Source organism: Delphinapterus leucas, chromosome 6, assembly GCF_059928025.1.
Source record: "Delphinapterus leucas isolate spDelLeu-1000000601 "Yukka" chromosome 6, BTC_Dleu_Yukka2, whole genome shotgun sequence".
Classification (NCBI taxonomy): Eukaryota; Metazoa; Chordata; class Mammalia; order Artiodactyla; family Monodontidae; genus Delphinapterus; species Delphinapterus leucas.
In genome coordinates this window covers 34,739,088-34,765,027 of record NC_143134.1, presented here as the reverse complement: position 1 = coordinate 34,765,027, position 25,940 = coordinate 34,739,088, and the positions used below count along the sequence as shown (strand labels likewise).

Here is a 25,940-nt window from a genome sequence, read left to right as displayed (position 1 = left end):
AGGGCACGAACCCGTGTCCCCTGCATCGGCAGGCGGACTCTCAACCACTGCGCCACCAGGGAGGCCCCATAATTTTTAAAAAATATTTATTTTTTTGGCTGCGTTGGGTCTTCATTGCTGCATGTGGGCTTTCTCTAGTTGCAGCAAGTGGGGGCTACTCTTCACTGCGGTGCACGGGCTTCTCATTGCAGTGCCTTCTCTCATTGCAGAGCACAGACTCTAGGCGCGTGGGCTTTAGTAGCTGCAGCATGCGGGCTCAGCAGTTGTGGCTCACGGGCTCTAGAGCACAGGCTCAGTAGTTGTGGCGCATGGGTTCAGTTGCTCCACAGCATGTGGGATCTTCCCGGACCAGGGCTTGAACCCCTGTCCCCTGCATTGGCAGGCAGATTCTTAACCACTGAGCCACAAGGGAAGCCCCACAATTTTTAAATATAGAGCAATTCTACCTGACAGAAACACATACACATGAGCCTCAAATGACAGATCAAGGAATGCTTAAAAGTTCATAGCTACACTCCAAATGGAAATTAACCCAGTTGAATGAATATATATATATATGAATATACATATAAAATATATAATTTCTGGCATATTCATACAGAAGAATGTTATATAATATGGGTATACCTTGGAGATATTGCAGGTTTTGTTCCAGACCACTGTGATAAAGTAAATATTTCAAAAAAGTAAGTTACACGAACTTATGGGTTTCCCAGTGCACTATACTGTGATCTATTAAGTGTGCAATATCATTCTGTCTTAGAAAAAAAGAACAAAACTTAATTTAAAAGATTTTATTGCTAAAAAATGCTAACCATCGTCTGAGCCTTCTGCAAGTTGTAGTAGTAATATCAAAGACCACTGATCATAGATCACCATAACAAATATAATAACAAAGGAAAAGTTTGAAATATTGCAAATTACCAAAATGTGACACAGAGACATGAAGTGAGCAAATGCTGTTGGAAAAATGGCACCAATAGATTTGCTCGACACAGGGTTGCCACAAACCTTCAGTTTGTCAAAAAACACAGCATCTATGAAATGCAATAAAGTGAAGTGCAATACAAGAAGGTATGCTTATAATGAGAATGAACAAACTATTGCTAACCACAATGACCTGGATGGATCTCTAAAACATAACGTTGAATGAAGAAAGCCAGACTCAGAAGAGAATGCACTGTATATATAAAGTTCAGAAAGCTATGGTTTTTGAAGTCAGACAGCAGCCTCCTCTGAAGACAGAGTGATTCTGAAGGGTCCAGGAGTGCTGGGATTTCTTGATTAGGTGTTTGTGAAAATTAATTGAGCTGTACCATTACAATGTTTATTTTTTTGTAATGTATACTTCAGTTAAAAGTTAAAAAAACAAAACAAAACACTGTGAAGGACACAGATTTCTGCCCAAGGAGCTTCTCATTTATGGCCACTGCTTTGATGGAGCTCAGGTTAATAAAATCCAGTTCAACACTCACGATGTCCCAATTCATCAAGGTAACAGACAAATGTTTCGAACTAAACATAACTGAATAAATGGGAACATGAGCATTATAACCAAACAGGAGGCCTGCCAAACCTCAGGTGCTGCACCCAGGGCAGGCCTAAAGCTCTGCAGAGGCCAGCATACGGGACTGTCTGATGTGAGGGCCACAGAAGTATATTTTATTTAAGTGGGGGCTGGGTGTCCTGCACATTGGAGGCACAGTACTTTTTCTATGGCTTGCTTCAACATGTGCCATTTCTCTGGGAATCAGGAACAAACGACAGTCAGATTCTTTGTGTCAGGAGAGACCAGACTCTGCTAAACTTCTGGAAACACGCTTTGCAAACAGGCTGGCCCCCAAATCTGCACGTCATGAAGATGCTAGTTTGGCGTTACCTAGTACTTAGGTACCCAGACTTAGAAAAATGTCCTCTTGAAGGATAATGTCTTAATTGATGTGGGAATTGGGCATTCTCTCAGGCCTAATTGTGAATGTTGTCTTCCTGCTCCCATGTCCTCCCTAAATGCTATGTGGTCATAGGTGATACTCTCTTGAAAAGTGAAGGTCCAAGCAGGCTTCACCTGTATCCTTGCATCAATGTCTGTATCACAGCATATAGGCTGGGGCCAGAAGCATTATATAGGGCCTGGTCTGCAGTTCCCCTGACATGCCTGTGGCAGGGCCAAAAGCTTTTAAAGAAATTCTTGAGACGTATGCTTGATGTAACAGCTTCAGTCATCAGAAGAAAATTAACAGCATGGCTCCTTTCTTAGGTACATCTGGAGATTGGGTTTACATTTCAATAATGTACTCTTTCAGTATTCCTTCCTAAAACTGATAAATATTTTGTTAGTCTATATAGAGTGAGTGATTTTTAAATTTGTAACTTATAAGTATTCATTCATTTAAGAATTTCATATTTTTTTCAAATCAGGTATTTCTTGAATGGCTTTGACTGCACTTTCAATGGCCAGTTGCCATGAATTATTAAACTCTCTCTTTTTTTTCTTCAGAATCTTCCAGTAGACGTCTAGAGTTTAGCTAGAAGTCTTGGCTACGATACAAACAGTGATGGAAAACATATGAGCAGTAACAAGTTTTAATCTCGCTTCTCAGTACTAACATGGGCTAATCTGTGGAAGCAGCTTATTCCAGTGTCACCCAGGGTGCAGCCACACCAGGCTCTGCAGAAGGCTGTTTTTCTTTTAAATGTAATACCTTCTCATATTTTCTTCTTAAATAGTAGCTGAGAACACTTACGTTATAGATAAGTAGTACATGGTGGAAAATTCTACTTTCAGGAGAACTTACTCTCTTCTTACAAGGTATGTTTTCATGTCTTTTTTTCATGTACTAGTGTACAATTGTTTTAGTCAATACTAAGAGGACATTAATGTTATTAACATAAATGCTTGTAAATTATATAATATAGTTTAAAGTTTATCTGTATAATTTCTTAAAAAATAGCACTTAAATACATATCTAAAATTACTCTAGCTTTTATGTTTTACATATAATGGATTTACTTTCAACATAATTGCGACTTTTGAAAATGGCTAAATGATAACCTGTCATTATACTTTACCATAAAAGTTAACAGGATTGATTTTTAAAATCATTTAAGCAAATATCTTGTGAACATGTTCTTTTAAGAAAATAACATTACCTTAATAATGAATGATAAGAAAGTTTGGGGATATTACAAATACATTAAGTGAAAACAGTAAAAGATTTTTTCAAAATGTGAAACTATGATATTTTCTAAGGTATTTTAAAAATATACGAGTTATTCAAATGTTTTTACTTACATATTTGAATATTCATATTTTGCCTTGATAAATGTATTCCTTATTCTTATGTAATGAAATGACACTGGACAGTTAAAATGGAGATCCATATAACTCTAAGAAAGAATATGTATCAGCAATAGTTTAATTAGCCCTATATTCAATGTGAAAGATTAGAAACTTCTTTTCACAAAATCCAGTTGGAGTGTAAAACAAAGATTTCCTTTGTCCCCTCCCAAAGTAAATTTTTAATTTAATATTAGATTTTAACAAATTAAACAATGTATTTGATATTCTACTCCCTCTTTTATTTAATATTAGATTTTAACAAATTAAACAATGTATTTGATATTCTACTCCCTCATAATCTAATACAGCACAGCATTCTTTCTTGTTAACCTATTTGGAGGTGTGGCAGCCATAAACAGTAGCCACATGGTATATAGGATTAAGTCACAAAGAATCTGAGGGGGTATATATCTCTCTAAAAATAAAGAATTAAAAAATCCCACCAAGAACCGAGTTGTTTAAAAAAAAAATCATAAGCCCACACACGTGTAAAAGCATCTTGATGTTTTTAGTATTTAGCCATATAGGGTAGTGGTGGAAAGAATTGAGGATATGCAGTCTTCTGTTACAGCTACTTAATTAAAAAAGAATATTCAGATATCTGATCTGAGGTTTGAGACAAGAGATTAACTTTACAAGCACAAGTTTTAAGGAAGCATAGGAAACAACAGAAAAATGAAGAGGTAGGAGTTTTTTGTTTTTAAAGACAGTAGCTAGGTTGCTAGATGCATTGAAAAACTGATGAAGGACAAAACATATAAAAGGAAAAGCAGCCAGCAAGTTCTTCAATCAGCTGCTATTTATACTTTCAAGGTAAAGTTAAGTATCTCTTTAAGGAAATCATAGGCTTTAAAAGTATCAGTTTCCATGACAAAAAGGTACTGTGAATAAGTTTCCAAAGTTTAACTTACTTGTCCATTTACAAGGCTGTGCCTTGACTACACCAGAATTTAGTCTGGATTCCTTCTGTGAATACACGGAGCATGTTATATCACATTTATATACTGAAAACTATTATTGGTACTTGTGAATCGAGAGGAATTTCAGCCAAGCAGAACTTTAAGCATAGGATTTCAAAGTACAGTGACTTATTTTCCTAATGATAGTGTCTGAGAGGAAATACCATTTCACTTAGACAAATTTTCCATTCCAGTTTGTGGAACATTTAAACAGAAAATAGGAGCTTATGTAAATTCAGAAAGACACTTCTCAAGCTACATTTCCAGTCCTAAGAACGTGGCCAAGCCTCTCACCCCATCCTCTCTGAGGAGAGTCTGGTTACTGTCTGGAAGTCACTGTGGGAATAAGACCCATTTAGAGGAGGCCAAGCAGAAGGGTGGACAATGCAGCAGTGAGGAGGCCAGCTTCGGCTTCTTCTGCTATAAAAGAGGGCATGGTAGCAAAGTCTCAAAGGCCTCTCCTGGCTCTAATGTGCCATGGCTTAGTAATAACAGCAGTAGCACTGAAATAATATTTCAAATATTATTCAGAGTAAGAGAAATTTGAAACCAAATTTCAAAGTTTTCCATGAGTAAGAAACTGTCAAAACGTCTATATCAGGGAAATACTGAGCTTTCTTGAGAACAAGACATAAACATTTTTAAAGGTTTTAAAAATAACAATCTAAATACTGCCAAAACTAAACAAATAGGAGCTTGAGCCATATTAATAAACACAAGATTTAAAAATAAAACAAACAACTAAGAGTCATCATTTAAATGAGAAACAATATTCTCTACACTCTCTGAATAATGGGGAAAAAACATTGTTATTTAGTGTTCCCTCTTGGACATTCCAATATTTTTCTACTGATAAAAAATTGCTTAACTAGAATAGGGCAAGGTTTGGGGTCTATAATCACTTGTTTTTTTAATCAAGGCTTTGCCATCTCAAATGAAGGGAATAAATGGTTAATTCCTCATGGAATCAAGGTTCTCCTAACTTCTCTTTTCAAGTAAACAGGATAAGAGAATGCAAAAAGATCAGGTTAATTTCATATAACTAACAGAAAACAAGTAGCACAGAGAGAAGAATGTGACAGAAGGCATTTTTGGTCTCAATATAAAGAATTTCCTGTCAACCACAGATGGACAGCAGTGGAACTGGATGCCTCTTGAGGAGGTGTGCTCCCTGAGTCCTCTCACTGGAGTCATGCAATCAGAGAGCAGACACACCATCTGGTCTACAATGTTCTGGAGGAAACTTCAACACTGGGAGGGAGTTTCAACTAAATGACATTTCCTGCTTCCACATGTCTCCTCTCTCACTCACCAGGGAAGGGTCCAGAAGGGCATGACTGGTGGCTGCCCCCACCAGCCAGCAACTGGAAAGCTTGCCAACTACCATAGACAAGCCACTGCCTAACATAGCAGGCCAGAGTCACAATCTTATCTAGGCAGGGAGGAACTCATGTAGCTTATCAGTGTAAGAAAGAAGAGAGAGGAAGGGAGGGACACTGGCTGATGTTCCTCCTGACCCCACAGGTAGGCTGACCAGCAGCCCTTTTGGAGGGAACATGTAAGAGAAATAAGTCCTCTCCCTCATGCTTGGCTTTCTTCCTCTCTTTCACCTGAGCACTGATCTTCTGTGTCTCCTCCCAGCTCTGCTCCTCATACCAGTGTCCCTCTAAGTCTGTCACAACTGCTCTGCTCCCCCTCATCCCAGCCTGCACCCCGCTCCAGGGCTCTCCTACATCATAGGGCAACATGACTGCAGCAGGAAATGGGGTTTGCAGGAGTGAAGGCAAGTCCCTGGCCCTGATGCCAGGCTACAGGGAAAGCCAAGACATTGTGTCCTGGCCTCCCACTTTGGATCTCTAACATATTCCTCTTGTTATATATATATTTTAAAGTTTTACCATTTTCTTAGGTCTATATTTCTGGTATATTATGCATTACATAGATTTTTCTGGTCTAGACGGGGAAGCTACAGCCTATTTATCTCTAAGTTTCTACAAAAATAATGAAACTCAAACAACCAACCAACTCAAAAATAACTTTTTATTAAAACTCTTTTATCTCCCATGGACCAGAGTAAATGGTGCTAGCCCTCAAGAAATTGTGGCTCCAGACTATTTTGAAGGTAGGCACTGTTGGTTGAATTTTGAGGGGACAGTGTATGGGAAACCTTTAATTGTACTAATGTTTCTAGAAGTGGTAAGAAAAGGCAAAAGTATATGGAGGACCAGAGTAAAGACCATTTTCTTGCAGATTGCTATTTAAAATATTTAAAAAGCAAAATAATAATTTTAAAAATATGCACCATAGACAAGAAAATAATCCTTCACTCATAAGCCCACTACCCCTCTTATTAGGTTTGTGTATTCTATTTCAACCTTTTTTTCATGTATGTATATTTTATAGATGTCTTTATTTCTATTGGTCTCAAATAGTAAACTGAGATTTATGAGGAGTACACAATTTATGAGGAGTACACAAACTTATGGTGAAGAATTTTATTTTCAGAGTTTGGGGACCACACATCTGGAGATTATTCCAAAATGTTAGAGCCAGAGTGTACACAGCCAGCACTGACCACCCACAGTTTAGTTCTATTTACTAACTTGAGCATTTATTTTTTAGTCTTCCTATTAGCATACCTGACATTCAAGTATTAACTTTTACAACAATCCCACACTTACCTGAGAGTAGCGGATTAGGAGCTGTGGTTGTGTTTTGAGCAAGGAAGCGTGGGAGAAGTGGATAGGGAGAAGCATGTCCATTGAACATCCAAACATGTTCTACTTCATGGATTATGTATCCTAACCCTGTGCCTGGTACACAGTGGATACTTGATAAATGCCCAATGAAAAACTCCAGCAACCTCAAAGAAAGCCAGAGACATGACCTCAAACGACATTTAATTCACTAACTTCTCTACCAAGGTCAAATAAGGTCAGGGCAGCTATGGACCTAGAAGATAGAGCTGCGATGCAGAACAATCTTAAAGAATAAATTGGTACCAGAGACAATCTTTGGTTTTGCTAAGGACCAAGAGCTAAATTAGCTCAAGAATGAGAATTGTGGAAGTCAAGGCAAGGCAGGGCACCAAGCATTAAGGAGCCAGGAACCACAAAGAAGCCTACGGTCAAGAAACGTAATGGAGCATAGTTAGGCAGGCAGCTAAGAAGCAGAAATGATGTGCCAAAGTGATGCTGGAAATGAAGCCTAGTTGACCAAAACCAGGTGCCTGTGCCAGGATTCCAGGGTGACTGGAATAGTAACCTGCCTGTCCCCAGGGCCGGCTGACAGAAGCTGCTGGCCCTTGAGTTGCCAGCACAATCTCTCTCTGCACCATACAAATCTGACCACACAACCACTCCCATTTCCACCCTCCGAAAGCTGTGAGTGCACTCCTTTATGTACAGATGTACACAGGACAGCAACATGTGGACTGGCTGGAAAGGAGGAGATGATAGAGGCCACTAGATAAAAGAAGATAAAGGAGAGTGCTCCTGTGTGGGTTGCAGCAGAAGATGCAAAGAATGGGTTGGGACACGTGAGCTCTAACTCAATTTCCACTTCAATTTGGTTATGTGGCCTTGGGGAAGGCACTGACGCTCTTTGCACCTCTCAGGCCTCCTGGTTAATGTGAGAGACGTATCTAGAATAAACTGAATTGACAATTCCACAGGCAGTGTAGAGATGGAAGGACAGAACTGGTTCTGAAGTGGGATTCAGAATAAGATTATAAAAATATAAAAATCTTTTCTGTTCTGTGTCCTGTAATCTCCCCTTTCCTAGCACAATTGAGTGTGAGTTCTCATAGGGAAACCTGATAAGGCTGGTCATGTCCAGCCGCCCAGTGGGCAAAATGTACTTGTTGCCATATAGATTTCTAAGAGTTAAATAATGTTAGTTATCAGGTTAATCACTGATGACAGTAGGGTTTTTTAAAAAACCTTTCTCTGATGATTAAAAGATATATAAATGAATATTTTAATTAAGTTAATTCATTTCTGATTCTTAAGTCCAAAAAAAAGCAAGGCTGTGGAGAGATATTAAAGCTGATTTCTGGGTTCTAGAAAACTGTAAGAAGCTGGCATAATTCAAGGATTTGGAGGGCCAGGTCTTCCTGAGGCTGGACCAATTCTGACTGACTCTAGAAGCCCTCTGTGGCTAAGGTGCTATCTGGTGCTCAGGCATAGCAGGACAGCTACACTGTCGGATGATCTGGCTGGGCGTGGACGCCCTCCTGCCAGGATACAGACTCACCAATGGGCATTATGTGAAGCTAACTGCATGCCCCAAAGGGAAGACAGGCATAAGTCTGTTTTAGATGATATCATAATGCTTTTAATTTTTGAAAATTACAAAGAATGTATGTTTCACAGTTGATGGTTAAGAAACCATGATATGTAAACATACCTGTAGGAATATCCACCATCAGATGACAACAAATCTATTCTCAGAAGGTTCTCATTCGTACATTCCAGTTTTGTGTGGGCTTTAAAAACTACAACTGAAAGCACCCCATGCCTTCCCCCTGCAAAAAAACTAAACAAAAGGAACTCAGTGGAAAGATCAGTAAAAAAGAATAGCCTGGACCAAAGATGCTTTGGATCAGGTATTAGATAATGGAACAGATTGAAAGGAAGAAATCCAATAACACTGTGGAAAAAGTAACCAACTCTGAGAGTGAGGCTGGGGAGGATGGTGGGAGAGAAGTTAAAAGAAAACTTCCAGATGTACTAAGGGGATATGAAGGATTTTACTTTAAAAGTGACATAGATATTAAGGCAATGGAAGGATTTTAGGAGTAAACAGTCAGGTATGAGAATATGTTTTTGTTTTTAAAAGCATTTATTAGTTTCCTAAGTATAAATGTAGTTCTTATTGCTCAGTATAGAAATTAAAGAAAAAAAAAGACACAAGTAATTCATGACTCTACCATCCAGATATTATCATCAATTAGGTATATTTGTGCCAGGTTTTGTGTGTGTATGTGTTTGTAAGTATACTATGTATAGATTTTTTATATTTTCTTTTATTTCAAAAAACAGTTTTTCATATTTTTAAATATCTTTGCAAACATTTTGTGGGTTCCAAAGTATTTCATGGAATAAATATACCCTGTTTTATTTTACTATTTCTCTTTAACCATTAGTATTATCTTTAATTTTTTTGCTATTATATATGATTCTCTGATGAACACCTTTATGCACATTAGAATTGTTTCCTGAGACTAGATGCCAAAAGTAGAACTGCTAGATGAAAAATAAAGATATTTATAAAGCTTCCAATGCATACTGCTGAACTGCTTTCCCAAAACTTTTAATAAACTTACTCTCACACTGGTAATAAATTAGAATGCCATTTCATTGTACTCTTGCCAGGTCTGAGAAATGTACAGCAGCAGGAACTGTATTTATTTAAACTTTAACTTAATCCTCAATGTCTACTTAGTTCTAGACCGGTCTCCTACACAGGACGACATGAAGGAGTATGTGCTCCTAGTGTTCTTGACTTTGTGCTCTGCCAAACCTTTATTTCACCCTTCGTACCTGACACTGAAGAATATGATGCTGAAGGACATGGAAGACGAAGGTGACAGTGATGCTAACAACTCTCTTTTCCCAACAAGAGAGCCAATTAACCCCTTCTTCCCATTCGATCTGTTTCCAACATGTCCGTTTGGATGCCAGTGCTACTCGAGAGTTGTACACTGTTCTGATCTAGGTAAGGACACATGTCAACTTGTTTTGTAGAATAATGTCGTTTTGACAAAATTTAAAGGATAGGGAAAGACCTCACTGAAATTTCAAAAATCAGCTGATTGTAAAGGAATTTTTCACTTAAATTTTTGAAAAGTATAACAAACCCCAAAGTACATCCAAACTTATTTTTAAAATCCAGAAAATCAGAGGAAAACAATGGAAATTTCATATACAGAACATTTCCTTCTCTTCCCAAATTTGAATCAGTATTACATTTTAATTTCCTTTAGAGAGAACGGATGTCACTGTGGTTTCATCTTATAGAGTGTCAGCTGGTTGAAACTGTGCTTCCTAGCAAAATTTTACCATAACAAAATAAGTTGCCCATCCAGAACAATAAATAGGTTATAGAGTTTGTGAAATCTCTAATCTAGACATTTAAAAGACAATACTCTATTTGTTTTGAATGTTTTGGGTTTAAAACTATCTAGAAAATAAATGGCTGAACTAAAAACCACTTTCTAAAGTCTCTTAAAAATGTGTAATTCTCTGCTGAGTATTTTATTCTTTTAATACTTCTAATGAAGGTGCTCTCAAATAGAAGGGCATACTCAGGGAGAGGTGTAACAGGAATGCACATCAACAATTGTTGTACTCAGCTATTTGTAAAAGAGGAGATGGCTCAGACCTGACCCACTGTGGGAAACCCAAAGTATGGCACACACCTCCCATTCTGGACCTGGAGGCCCCTTGAGGCCACTTCCAGAGCGCATATGAGGAGACAGTGCCTCTGAAAGCTTTAGATTCATTTCCTACTGCCACAGCATTCGTGGCAATAGTCAAAGCTTGTTACAGTGAACTCCAGAGACTTTAAAAAAATGTGTTACTGGGCTTCCCTGGTGGCGCAGTGGTTGAGAATCCGCCTGCCGATGCAGGGCACACGGGTTCGTGCCCCGGTCCAGGAAGATGCCGCGGAGCGGCTGGGCCCGTGAGCCATGGCCACTGAGCCTGCGCGTCCGGAGCCTGTGCTCCGCGACATGAGAGGCCACAACAGCGAGAGGCCCGCGTACCGCAAAAAAAAAAAAAAAAAAAAAAAAAAAAATGTTATTATGGGACATAATGAGAAAGGTGAACAAAAAACATCCCCAAACGAGGATATTATTATGAGCTAGAATCGCTGGTAAAGTCTTAATGGAATATACAGGCCAGGAAAAAATGGGTTTTAAGCTTTACCTTTGACATTCTTGTGAGAAAGAGATGACAAGATGCAAACAACGTTTGCTGGTCTGGAAGCACAGGCAAGAATGACTGTGGGAAGAACGGCAGGAAGGAGAAATGTAGAAGCTGAAACAGACCCTGGTGTGAGAAAAGGTTAGATTAGGGAGTATCGGAAGGTCTTTTTTTTTTTTCTTTTGGTACTGTCGTCTTTAAGCTGCATCCCAGGCAGGAAAAAACTTCACTATCAATTTGTAGAGTTGAAGCCTGAGAAAACACTTTGCTAAACAAAGATCAGGATAAAAATGTATATATCTACTTTGATACTGCTGGATGTAAACTGGGTTTGTTCTGGGTAAAACTTTGACTAAGGAGATGTTCACCTTTAGCACACACCATCCTTGAGTGATGGCCTTCATGTTCACTCCAGCACAAAGTCTTCTACTTCAACTTAAAGACCTTGAAGGAAACACTGCATAGCTCTGCTCCAGTATGTGACTGTCTTCAAAGAACTGAGAAAAACCAAACTGCCTCATGACAGACAGTTGGTTGCAAATAGTGTTTTACTTACATGGTCTCTTGAATATTTAGCTTTGAAAAAAATCTAATAAAATTCACCCAAGAATATCTGTAATAGTATGACACATACCTTTAAAATGACACAGCACTGTTAGCAGCATATAGTGGTCCCCCATGACAACTGAAGATGAAAAGGACACTTAACAATCTTCTTCCCTCAGGAAATGAAATTTTTTTCAGAGCTTCCAAATTCATCAGGGGTAGGGTAGGGGAAGGTTTGTCAAAGTTTATGTTACTAGATCCTGTCTGCAGAACCTCTACCTTCCTATAAGAACTTCCACTTCATTTTCTAAAACCAAAGTAATCTCCTAACAAAACTGCTGTTACCTTGGTAACACATCAAGTTACCCCCTTTCCCCCCTTTCCATCTATGTCAAACTTCTTAAAAGAATTCTCAGTTTTAAAGTATAAAGGGCAAAGAATTGAGGGTTGTCAAGTGAAATGTTGATATTCACAGTATTTCAATATTGGATTCTTCAATTTGGGCCTATTAAATATAATACTACTCTTTAGGAGTAAGGATGCCTCCACTAAAAGTGTAGTAATATCTAAAACTCACTTTAAAATACATAAAAAAGATAAATTGATGGATGGACAGCAAGTACAGTATAGTAAAATGTTGATGGGAGAAAAAGGAATATGAATTTTCACTGTAAAATTGTTTAAACTTTTCTGTATGTTTGAACATTTCAAAAATAAAATGTTGGGGAAAACCAAGAAAGCCCCATGCTCGTCAAGCATAAATACCACATGGAATGTCTGACAACAATCAGAGGTGCACATGCTCAGCCATTTAGGGAAAGCAAGGAAAGTAAGGAAGAAATGCGCCACATACAGCTCCTGGCAATTTTCTGCTTCTTTAAGAGAGGAAAAACACACTTAAGTCTTTAAATAATGTAATTAACATTTACTGAGTACCTACACAAAAAGGAAGATGCAGCTGCTGAGATGAGAGAAAAGAAAGCTATTACTAGAGTACACAGCTCGAAAAGAGCTAAGGCTGTGTGGGTGATAAATTCAGTAAAGGTATACTACACACCTAGATGTTAATTATATGTTATGGATGAATAAGTTTTCGTAAATCAAATAATTTACGACTAATTAGAGGAGCTCATTATTAAAGGAAATGGGTAGTAAAGTCTTTGATAGTGTACACGAAAATAATTTATCTATTTTCTAAGCACAACTTTTTACATGTTGATGCTTCTTAAAATGATCAAAACCCACAGGCTCCAATTTAGCACTACAAATGCCTGAAAATCTGCAAAGAATGTTAATATTCTTTAGTTAAAAGTGCATCAGCAGAAGCTGTGCCTCAGCTGTAGATCTCCTCCTCGTAGTAATATTAGAACCCCCCAACTTAGCTCCATTTAATGTCACCTTGCAGCAGACTGAACGGTGATAGCTAGAACCAGCTAGACACCTTGTAAAAATAAAGTTACTTGATAAGATCTTTAGGCCTTTCCAAAGAACAATGTTTTTGTCATCTGTTACATGTTGAGTCATCTATTACTTAATGGTAACCATGAATTTTAAAAAAAGCACATTTCTATCATATCAGCAATATCATCTTTAGCATATAACATATATGCAACGTGTTTGTTTATTTCTCAGGTTTGTCCTCTGTCCCAAGCAATATTCCATTTGATACCCGAATGGTTGACCTTCAAAACAATAAAATTATGGAAATCAAAGAAAATGATTTTAAAGGACTCATCTCACTTTATGTAAGAATACATGCAAATATTTAAGTGAAAATCTCTGTCACTGCTAAAATGATTGCTTGTATTTGTGTAAACAAGTCTTACTTTTCTGTGTATGATGAGTGACAAAATCCCCGTTATTCAGAAGTGGTCTAGTTAATGAAAAATTATAGATTTAATTCAATTAATAAAATTTAATTCAACTGATGTTTACTGAATAACAGCCAGGTGGAAAGGCAGCGGGCTAAGAATTCAAATAAGTGGTCCTTATGATCTATTTAGGTTCTATTTAGGTAATCATAGTCATTATACACTAAAATAATAAAACTGATTATTTTCAGGAACTCATTAGTGTACAATGTAAGAAAAGCAGTACCCAAACCCACAAAGCTCTAACAGCAGCACGTGCAATATAACATAATTGACTAAATATACTTGTATGGCTTTTTTTTCTAGCTCTCAAAAGATGAAAAAGAACTTTTCCTTACTATACTCATTAATATTTTAATTTTCTAAGATTTAAAAGATTCTTATTTTTCTATTTAGCATTTTGAGCCTCTAGATTTTAGCAGGTAAAATTTCTAATTCTATTTGAAATTGGGTTTGAGGGAGAGCCTGATTCCACACTGTCACAGACATGGGGTGTGCGGCACACACAGAAAGGAGTATATTTTACCAGTGGTAACAAGATGTATTTTAAATTCTTCTAGGCTTAACCTATCTCAGTTGAAATTGTTAAAAGTAGTGATGTATCTGAAAGGAAGGTAAGAAAAAGGAGACACTAAGGGCCTATGGTGAAACCAGTAAACATGATAAGTAAAGGGAGTTTAACTGCAGAAGTATTTGTATTTCTTCTGTGAAACAGCAACAATGTGAATAATACCAGAAAGGCGTATATTAAGTGATTCTGGAAACAATGGGAAGGTTGTTGTAGAATGGAACCAGGGACAAAAATCATAAAAGGAAATAATCTAGAGCTGCTCCCTGAAAGAATGAGAGGATCCAGATTAGCAGAGAGGAATAAAAAGTCCTAGGAATGCCATTGCCCTTGTGAAACACTGAAAATTGTTTCTGCAAAATCTGGCACATTTTGAAAATAGTTACTAGGTGAGTGGCAAGCCCTGGTTACCAAGGGTTTTCCCAGTTTTGGTTCTGAAGTTCCGCACCCCAGCAGCTCAAGATGGCTGCAGTCAGAACCCTCAACATGTCGCAAAGGGCTTGGCTGTGGGGAACAAAGATTCAGGCTGCATTAAGCTTTCACTCTCTGGGGTTGTGTCTTCTCTGAAGAGTGCTGCCACGTTGCACTGAGAAACAGTCACAGAACTGAGAAGAGGTTGAGTCACTCTCCACAAACTACTACCATTTCCCCATTGTCTAAAATATGCCAGAATGCTGAGGGCACTTTGTAAGAGTTTATTCTTACAGGCCTCTATTCTGGGGAAAATGGTAAACATTAGTAAACAAGACAGAGGTGAGGTTTTAAGAGTAGATAAAATCATGCAAAAATGTACTTGTTGTGTACTGAAGTTAATTTTGTAGAGTGAATAGCTTTTAAGATAAGATAAAGAGGGCTTCCCTGGTGGTGCAGTGGTTAAGAATCCGCCTGCCAATGCAGGGGGACATGGGTTCGAGCCCTGGTCCGGGAAGATCCCACATGCCACGGAGCAACTAAGCCTGTGCGCCACAACTACTGAGCCTGCGCTCTGGAGACCGCGAGCCACAACTACTGAAGCCTGTGCTCTAGAGCCCGTGCTCCACAACAAGAGAGGCCACCACAATGGGAGGCCCATGCGCCACAACGAAGAGTAGCCCCCACTTGCTGCAACTACGAAGAGCCCCCGCGCAGCAACAAAGACCCAATGCAGCCAAATAAATAAATAAATTTTAAAAAAAGATAAGATAAAGATAATACTATCCATCGCTTCCATGAAGAGAAATGGGAGAGGGGAGCCTTAAACACGTGTCACCTACTCAAAGACAAACCAAAGGTGTGAAACCAATCGTTAAAGCTTTGCACTGTTCCAACTCAGTAGTAAATTTTTCTTTTTTTAAGCTTAGATTGGGCTGGAGAATTATTTACATTGTTAATAAAGTATATGAATGACATAATTTGCATTGATTTCTATGAGTGACTAATCACTGTAGAATATACTGGTAAATCATATCCACTTCCTGATATGGTGTAACTTTTTATGCTTTATCTAGGCTTTGATTCTGAACAACAACAAACTAACAAAGATTCACCCCAAAGCCTTTCAAACCACAAAGAAGCTGAGAAGGCTATATCTGTCCCACAATCAACTAAGTGAAATACCACTTAATCTTCCCAAATCGTTAGCAGAACTCAGAATTCATGACAATAAAGTTAAGAAAATACAAAAGGAGACATTCAAAGGAATGAATTCTTTACATGTGCTAGGTAAGTTTTTGCAAATAAATGGAACATTTTAAAATTATAAGCAATATGCAGATGTAGAGATCTTTATCATCATTAACAACTTTAGGACTGATAATTTCCAAAATTAATTTTTTGAATCTAGTAAGCTGTACCTAGATAAGCCATTCATAAATCAATGAAAGTATCAAACAAAATTTATAGCACTTAAAGAAATACACCTTTTACAATATAAATACACATGCACTCTGCACTCTCAAGAATCCCTTAGTGTGGTTTCTGTTTTCTGACTGCACTTAATTGGTTAAAATCTGTTATTCTTATTTAATTTAATGGTATCATTTTTAATGTATTGTAAAAACTACTCAAGTACAACCTACAACATTAATTCAGATATTATTTGGAATGTACATCTAACTTTTCATTATCTGCTTTGAAGATTATTCATCTAAGGTGTTTTTGCTGTATACTTCCATTCTACACACCATTTTACTTCTAACACCCATGGTATAACCATGCCATCTTCCCCTACTATATCCATTCAAAATTCCTAACCAATATTCTCATTCATTTATTTACTCATTTATTTCAACCAAGTGCCTGGCACTTAACCAAATAGCTTCACTTTCTGGCATTCCTCAGTTATATTTCTGTTAATCAAGTAATTTCTAATTGACTTACAATTTTAAAAGTTTAGGTGACAAATAAATAAATGTACAGTGGAAAACACAAAGGTTTTAAATTATACGAAGGATGGTCTTTTTTCCTATGTTACATTACTATAACGAAACCTTGATTATGATCACAGTTGGAAAAGAGTGATAAGTAAGTTACTGACTTAGTAATTCAAAGCAAAATAGTAAAGCTATTACATATTCCAGCCTATGTAATACAAAGCAGTCTTTTTCTGAGACTGACAGAAAGGAGAGTAGATAGACACAGAAACAGATATACTGAGTGAAGGAGAGTGAACGATAATGCTCACACTTCTTAGAATTTTCTTGGGACGTGCATCTCTGTATTGTGAGTTTCCTTCACATACAACATATGTATGCTAAATTATATAATTTCCCCCCACAGAAATGAGTGCAAACCCTCTTGATAACAATGGGATTGAACCAGGGGCATTTGAAGGGGTAACAGTGTTTCATATCAGAATTGCAGAAGCAAAACTGACCTCAATTCCTAAAGGTTTGTATTTATACAGTATTTATTGAATTGTCATTTTAAAATGACCATTAAATGTAAGGTTGTAAAGTGTACACACTGTCAAAACCACACTGCAATTAGAATCCTTTTTACCAGTATATCTGGTCAGTGTAGTATGAAAGTTAGTGTTTTCTCATGTACACATCAAGAGCCATATGTAATTCTTTTTTCTTTTTTTGACAGTATGAAACCAGAATCTTTTTTTCCCAGTACGAACAAACATTAAGAAGCAAAGAACTTTTTATTTTCTGTCTCTTTCCTAACATTTACTCATCTATACTTGTCATTCTGTGAAGTGTCTGTTAGAGGTGAGAATTCTGTAGAGAAGAAAGCAGAGGAAGAAGCACAGGGCCAGAGACCTTTCTCCCAGCCTTGCAGCAGTGGTTCAGGGTGGGGCTTGTGAGGAGGGATTGGTGCAGACGCTGGCTCTGGCAGGGATAGGTGTATACTCTGGGCAAGGCACTCTATACCTCATTTTTTTACACAGGGGTGCTGTGTAGATTAATGGGCTGATGCACAGAAAGGTCTGAAGACAATGTTGGGCACATAGTAAACGCTCTCTCCTGACATAACCAATAACAGAATGAGCACCGTGCTCTTTATCATATGAGCTGAAGCTGGTGCCTCAAAGTAAAAGGCTTAAGTTTGCTACTGGACCAGTTTTCTAATGCATTACTTCTAAGCTCCCAGCCTGATGATTAACTAGATTGGATTTGCCTTTCTCCAAACCCATGCTCAAGGTCACACCTTCCTCCTCCCTGACAAGTTCTCTCTTCTATGCTAACACCTGGATCAGAAATAACCCCTATGATTAATAACACATTTTCCTTTCAAACAGCCCTGTCTTTCAGTATCCACAGTAAAAGCAGCAATAACCTGTTTTCTTCTATTTTACCATAACCCCTTTTCTACTACTCAGATGATCCAGAAGATTAACAAAACAAATACATGCTGATAATTTAAAAGACCCAGCAAAGCTGCTGTTATTAATTAAGGAAAGCTGCTATTATTAATGTTTCATTTAGGAGGAAAATCATCTAAAGTAAAAGTAGAAAGACAATTTCTTTTAGTATAGAAAAAATCAGTTTAATTCAGAACTACACAATTAAAAACAACCTTAATTTAGGTTTCAAGGAGATGGCTGTTTTTCTACAAGAAACATAAAATATTATATTTACCTTCTAATCTTTAGAACAACAACAAAAATACATATGTACCTAACAAGTTAAATAAAATCCCTTTCATAAGCTGGAAGCTGACATAGAGTGAGGGGGGAGAGGAAGAGGACAGGACAGAGTAGAGGCAGAGAGGATAAGAGGATATACTGGAGCAGAAGAGTAGGGCGCCACCCCAGAGCTGTGGCTCTGAGGTCCTGCAGTTATCATCGCTCTTTATATTTACATCAGCAGCTTTCTTATACCACAAAACATCCTGAGAGTAATTCTCTTCAAGTTTCAAAGTGTATCTTAAAAATGAAGTTTTAACTCCTCGTGAAATTCTCAAGATTCTTCCAAAGTCTAAAGGAACATTTTATGTTTTTAGAAATTTAAATTTCAAATCTCCAAATTTACATAACTACTGCTTTAAGATCCTTATGACATTCGAATGCCAGTTTTTTGTTTTTATGACTTATTTGCTCAAATGTTAAGGCTGACTGCCCAAATGTTATAATTCAATCATCACTACCCATTGTGACAGGATGAATTAGGCCGAGGTCCAGAGGGTTCTTACCAGACCTGACAAGTTAACATAAGAAGAGTGAAACTGTTTTCCTTCCTATTCATCTGGAAAATTCTGTTACATAATAGTATTGTGTTGAGGGGAGGAGAGACCTGTTTGAAGATAGAGTAGGTATAGAAATATCTGTATGAAAGTATACTATATTTGTTGGCAGTCACTGAACTACCCAAATTCATATGAGAGGACAGTCCCCTTAAATTCTACAAACCCTCTTCCAAGAAGTTTTCCTGACTCAACATGCACAGAGATCTCTCATCTTTGACTTGCTACAGCATATTCTAGAATAGACTGGCACACTCTAAAATATTTTTCTAGTAATTTTTGTATACATGATAGACTTGCTCAATTAGTGTTTAAGGTCTTTGAAGATAGAACTTACCTTCAACAGTCTTTACTACTAATAAAATAAGGAAATGTTTTAGCAAGAGTTGAAAAACGAATGCATTTCCTAGCTAGCTAACAAGAACTTTTGACTGAAAAATAATATCTTATGTGTAGGATTAATAAAATGAGATCTGACTGAATTTTCTGGTTAATCTCTTTCATTCCAGCTTCAGTTAATCTGGGGAGGGCTGGGGTCAGAATATGAAGGTGTGAGAAGAGAAGGTGCAAACATTCACAAGGTACCTGCCATGTGCCAGGTGGCACTGAAGATGCTTCCCTTAATTTATGCAGAAACTACTACTAATTGAAAAGAATAAATACTGCAGTGGATCAAACATATCAAACAGGGAAAAAATCCATATGTTCATAATGATATAAAAAAAATTCATTGGTCACCTCTGGGCATTGCACTAATTCATTACTTGAAAAAAAATCAAGCATTTATGCTGCTTTTTCTATAAAAACTGTATTATAAAGTAAATAATTAATGAAAAAAAATTCTTTAGAGAACAATCTCACCTAATAAATGAATAACGAATGACAAAATCAGAAAATCACTTTTCCCATTCTGAATGAAATAATAAATCTAGGTAGCAGTAATCAATAAATGAGTGCAAAGACTGTCAGATGAAAGAGTGATTTGCTGAATCTAATCTGGTCTCTATATCTAACTACAGGTCATAAGAAATAAGGGGGCTAGAAACCATGATAAACTATATTATGTGGAGGCCAACAGCCCAATCTACAAAGGAGTATCTCAAGCAAATTAATATCTGAAACGAATCAATAGAAGAGGAGAAAAAGGAAAGAGTAATAGAAGAAGAGATTTAAAGAGATATAAGACCCAAATATATCCTGTAAACTTTATTTGGATCCTGACCTGAACAAGTCAACTGTAAAACAATACATTTGAGATCATTAGGGAGAGGAATATTAGATGATTAAAGAATTGTTGCTAATTTTGTTAGATGTGATACTAACATGATGGTTATGTAAGGGGAAAAAAAGATGACCTTATGGGTTAGAGATGTCTAGTGAAGTCTCTACAGGTGAAATGACATTATGTGTGTGAAATTTGATTTTAAGTACTCCAGCAAAAAATAAATTAATAAATAAAAACAAGTCAATAAACAAATCAATAATAAATAACTATTGGCGTAGATGAAACAAGATTGGAAAAATGGAGATAACTGTTGAAGATGGGCAACAGCATGGTGTCTCATAATACTAGTTTCTATTTTTGTATATGCTTGAAATTTTCCATAATAAAAAGTTTAAAAAAAAGCAGATTCCCCCAAAACTGCCTAAGCCTATAATGTGAAACTTAACAAGTAAACAAATAATCAATAGGGCTTGGTCTTAACCTGATCTAACATACATATGTCTTTTCTTATCGCTAGAACTACCTTCAACTTTACTGGAGCTACATTTAGACTATAATAAAATTTCAACTGTGGAACTAGAGGATTTTAAACGATACAAAGATCTGCAAAGGTAAACATCCCCCAAATCCTAACTTGGAAGTGGTAGTCCATATGATGAAGATATTAATGAAACTTCTTGGAGAATGTGTACAGGGACATAAAATTAAGGGAAAACTAGAAGGAACTGCTATCATTCTGTCTCAGTAATGGAAGAGGGACAGCAAGTGGAATGAGAAAAGGACACTTTCCAAATGTCCCTTTTGTTGCATATAGGTTAGACAGAAAATTTTCTGACAGTGGAGGAGAGGGCTGTTACATCCTGAAATAGGTTATTAAAGGAAACCATGAAATACCTTTCTCTGAACATATATACAAATATTTCTAACTCAGTTGTGGTGTTTGCAGCTAAGTGTATCATACCATCTGCTCAAGAGCTGATGCATTTTATGTCATTTTTAGGCTGGGTCTAGGAAACAACAGAATCACAGATATCGAAAATGGAAGTCTTGCTAACATACCACGTGTGAGAGAAATACACTTGGAAAACAATAAACTGAAAAAAATCCCTTCAGGATTACAAGAGTTGAAATACCTCCAGGTAAAATATTCTACTTGTGTTTTGCAGATATTAGTACTTTTCTTTGTTTTTATGAAACATATTAGTATCTGGAGCAAAGACCAATCAAGTAGCAATGGTAATCCACACCCTAAAGACCCTCCAGGTTGGCCGAGGTGTTTTATGCCAAGGAAAGCGTTAGAATACCAGTTTCTATTGAGATATCAGCTAAAATGCTCAGGTACCCATTTCCATCCCTCTGTTTCTTCTACTGAAACTGCTAAGGCCATTGTGGTGAAGGTACGGACACAGCTAATTTCAGGTTTCTGGGGTGGCAGTGGCTATGTAAAGGCAGGACCGGTCAGGAGGAAAACAAGTAAAATTATATTAACCTTTCATTCTGGAAACATTTCACAAAGGCAGAGCATGTGGATGAAGTCCCAGGTATTTTCACTATCAATGTGGTGCCACATTAGAAGTGTGCATGCTTTTTAAAATCTCAGGCCAGAATATATAATCAAAAGTCAGTATTTGGAGCATTAAGGGTGCACATTTCTTGTTCTTCATTACTAGAAAACTTTTCCTTCTAATCTGGCAACTCTTGACTAGCTGGGAGGGGCCACAGAATTGTTGGAAAATCTGATAAAGCTTTAGATACTCCCAAGAACAAAAATGAGACCATATTTTCACATAATTTTAGGAGTTTCACAGATCCTCCTGATTCCCATTTGTGGACCTCAAAATAAGAATCTCATGTCACGTTAGTCCATTTTTCTCATGTGCTTTCCTTGATATACAATTCCTCATCTTCCAAGGAAAAACACATTGAGAACAAAACTGGGCCTTGAGCCATTTGCTTCTAGATTTCTTTCTAATTTTTCTTTAAACAAGTTTTGTTCACTACACAAATAGAAGCCTGTGAAACAGAAGCCATCAAAATGGATGTGCTTTATAGGCAGATGCTCATTTCAAGATTATGACTTTTGCTTTGATTTTTTCAAACGCTGCGTTTAAATGTTTATTTAACCAGTGAGCATGACCAGAGTCTTTCCTCCCTCAAGCTGTCCAGTCTTTGAGTACTTTACTCCACAACGCTGATCCCAGCTTCTGGGTGTCTTAAATCTATCCATACTATTGCTAGCATTTTAAAAAATGAACAGAATTATAACACATAGTCATAAGGATACAATTCAACGGATGTCCACAAAGCAAACACACTCATGTCCAGCACTGTTCCCCATTCTCAATTAGGTCAATGCTGTGGTAAACTACATCTTGCACTGCTGCTGGGCTGCCAGGAAACCATATAATGCATCTGTCACAAAATCTCCAAGATTAATAGAGGGCGGCAGGGACTCCAACAGAAAACTAGAGGTTTTAGCAGTGCCTGCAGTTCTCATGACTGGCTCAGATCAATCTCACCAAGGCAAAATCTAGAGGTAACAACGGCTAGAACTGGTATCTTAGCCTTGCCAGCAAAAGGCTCCTTCTTCCTAATATGCCGAAACACTGTTAATTAAGTAGATTGTTTTTACTTCCCAGAAATCTCAGTTGCCAAAAAAATCCAAGGAAGAAATTTAAAGGGCTATTAAAGGGAATGAAGGGAAGGTCTTATATTGTCCATTCTTTCTGAGTAATAATTTAATAAGACACATACACAGCCTATAAAATTGTATTTTATCCATTGGAGCAAATAAAAATTCAACTATTGATGTTGTATTACAGATACATATTTAAGATGTCGATAGACATATTTTTCTATAAAATTTACAAAAAAGCAGCTCTACACTTCTCCCTTTGATCACAGAAAATGCTGGCTAAAAATTCTTCACATTCATATTGAAAGTCATTCTTAGAGCATTAAATTTCATTCTTCTGCTCATTTCTAATACTTTTAAAACACATTATTGTAAATATGGCACTGAAGTAACCATACACACACACACACACGCACACACCTATATGTGTGTGCGTGTGTGTGTGTGCGTGTTTGTGTATAGAGACAGAGAAACAGAGACAGAGAGAGACAGAGACAGAGGAGAGTGGCATGTGCTGACCAGGCAGTGTGCCCTGGGCACTGGCATGAGTGCTACGCCACACTTCACACATAGAGCACTTTTGTATATAACACAGGAGCCTGCGTCCTTGTAATAAGTACTTAACAGGCATAAACAGGCACATATACTTTAAGCAAAATGTATTCAAATCAGTGTAAAATAAAGAGACAAACCCATGAACAAATGCTGACTATAAGCAGAACATCTTCTTTTTACATTTATCATGTATTTTTAATCCACTCTTTTCCCACTACAACAGATAATCTTCCTTCATTCTAATTCAATTACGAAAGTGGGAGTGAATGACTTCTGCCCAGCAGTGCCAAAGATGAAGAAGTCTTTATACAGTGCAATAAGTTTATTCAACAACCCAGTGAAGTATTGGGAAGTACAACCTGCAACATTTCGTTGTGTTTTGAGCAGAATGAGTGTTCAGCTTGGGAACTTCAGAAAGTAATAATTAGTAGTTAGTGATATCCATTTAATGTAAAATTCAAAAATTGTTACATTTGGAATACTTGAACTCTATTTAAAATGGTGGTATTATGCACATAAGCAAAAAGTCTATTCCCATGTGGTAAGTCCACTGACTTACTGTACGACAAAAAATTTCAACAGAATTTTGCAAAAACTACAACAGGATTAAAGGAAATAAGTATCTGTTGCAGTTTCCTTTTACATATAAATGATTTTGCATAAATCTCATGCTTGAATGTTCTTTCTTAGTAACAAAAAATAAGACATTCAGTATTTAACACTTTGTTATCAAGTGCATTTAAAAAAGAACTGTACTGTAAATGGAATGCTTGACTTAACAAACTTTGTGCTCTTTCATTTGCTATTAGAAAAAGAAAATTGACAAGTACGGTTATATAAAGAGTATGTTATATTATCCTTATTCTGTCTTTAAAAACTTGGGTATTACTGTAATATTTCTAATAATGTTGAAGTATGGTTTGATATAATCTTATTCAAATTCTCATGCCTTAGAGCCTTACTGTCTTTATGTTTAAAACTCCTTATAATAAAGCCTTCACTAAGTGTTTATTACCAACTCAACAGATGCTATTCATAAACAGCTTTTTTCAAGCTGTAGCACATGCTTTTCTTTTTAACTATTATTACCTGATTATAAAACCTCTATAGAAATGCATAGTGAGTGTTTATATAAAATCTCACACTTTTTATTATCACAGTTATTATAAGCTTTTAACAGTGTGTCAATTGTTAGGTTATATAACACTGTCACCTCAATGCTAAGGAATATTTTTGAGATGTCCCTTTGTAAGACCTTCGTTGGAAGAGACTGGATACTATCAACTCTACACCAAACTGTCTCCTTAAATATGCACAAACTGGATAACTCTGAAAAACACACCTGGTATAACCGAATAGGCAGAGCATTAAACAGAATGCACAGCTCTGTATAAAAATTAAGAGTACTTTAACGTATATTTTTGTTGGTGTTCAACATAAGTAAAACTAGAAAATAAGGAAAATATTAAAATATTGGTTTGAAATAAAATATTTTGCTTTGGTTTAATTTTTCTTCTCCCATTCAGGAACATAAACTATTTTTCATAAAACTCTTATATTTTTACTAAAACATTTTTAGTAAAGTGTTAATGCTTATTCTTAATAATAGTACCGAAATATCCCAAATTATACCTATGCCATGAAAGATAATCACCTTTATGGTAAACCACCTCAAAAACTAGACTTTAAATAATTTTGGGGAGAGCAGTACCTTACAGATATGTAAAATGGGGTGGAGGGTCTGGATATCTAGGTCAAGAATGGGTAAATAGGTCTTCTTCTTCATAGTGAGGTTCCCCAACTCTGGCACTGCTGACACTCTAGGCTGGATCATTCTCTGTGTGGAGTGCTATCCTGTCCTTTGCAGAATGTCTGGCAGCTCCCTGGTCTCTACTCACTAGATGCCAGCAGCACTTGCACGCTGGCCCCACAGTGTGACAATCAGCAATTTCTCCCCAAAACGCCAATGTCCCGGTGGAAGGGGTGGAGCCAAATTGCAGCTGGTTGAGAACTACTGCTTTATATAAAATTTACTTAATTTCTAAATTCTGACACAAATTTGGAAACCTGAAACAAAATAGTTCGTATTTTTGTTTGGTAAAACTGTAGGGGCAAGATTAAAGTGTGATTAAAATAATAGCACCAATAGTGATGTAACAGAAAGAGCCCAGGGATACAGAGCTCCGAGCTGGAAAAACATACACAGAAGTCCAGTTCCACTTATAGTCTTGGGCAAATCACAATCTCTCTGAACCTGTCTTCTCATCTATAAAGGGTAGGTATGAGAATACTGATCAAATAAGTTGCTATAAGAACTGAATAATAAAAGTATATGTGAAAATGCTTTGTAAACCATAAAGATTCATGAAACATGCATAACTGTTATACTGGACAATTCACTGCAAGAAAGATTAAGAAGTCCTTTAAAAACAGAAGAATACCTAACAATGATAATCATCCTAAAATTAAAATGTTCTAAAGTTCTAATAGTTTTAATAAATAAAATTCATTTTTCTTTCTTTTTTTAAATTCATTTTTCTACAATATATCATAAAAATAAAATTGTGACATCATGCCACTTATAAGAACATAAGTAGAAGTGAAATGTTCACTGAAATTGTAAGAATCCAGTTCTTGAAATTAAATT

General features: G+C 36.7%; 2 protein-coding genes across 3 annotated transcripts in view; one reads left to right on the top strand and one right to left on the bottom strand.

The window, feature by feature from the left end:
• Positions 1-25,940, bottom strand: part of CENPP (centromere protein P) — a 231,190-nt gene that overhangs the window by 101,499 nt on the left and 103,751 nt on the right. The window lies entirely within an intron of this gene.
• ASPN (asporin) lies at positions 2,040-24,783 on the top strand. The gene is made up of 8 exons (XM_022564607.3): positions 2,040-2,809; positions 9,745-10,017; positions 13,404-13,516; positions 15,698-15,911; positions 16,968-17,078; positions 20,621-20,714; positions 21,104-21,242; positions 23,517-24,783. Exons 2-8 carry the CDS (start codon positions 9,774-9,776, stop codon positions 23,712-23,714), a joined length of 1,113 nt encoding a protein of 370 aa, XP_022420315.1. The 5' UTR covers positions 2,040-2,809; positions 9,745-9,773; the 3' UTR covers positions 23,715-24,783.

Coding starts and splice junctions, on each gene's coding strand:
- ASPN (XM_022564607.3), top strand. CDS start 9,774: ATGAAGGAGTATGTGCTCCTAGTGTTCTTGACTTTGTGCTCTGCCAAA. Junction 10,018..13,403: donor TGTACACTGTTCTGATCTAG/GTAAGGACACAT, acceptor TTTATTTCTCAG/GTTTGTCCTCTGTCCCAAGC. Junction 15,912..16,967: donor GAATTCTTTACATGTGCTAG/GTAAGTTTTTGC, acceptor TTCCCCCCACAG/AAATGAGTGCAAACCCTCTT.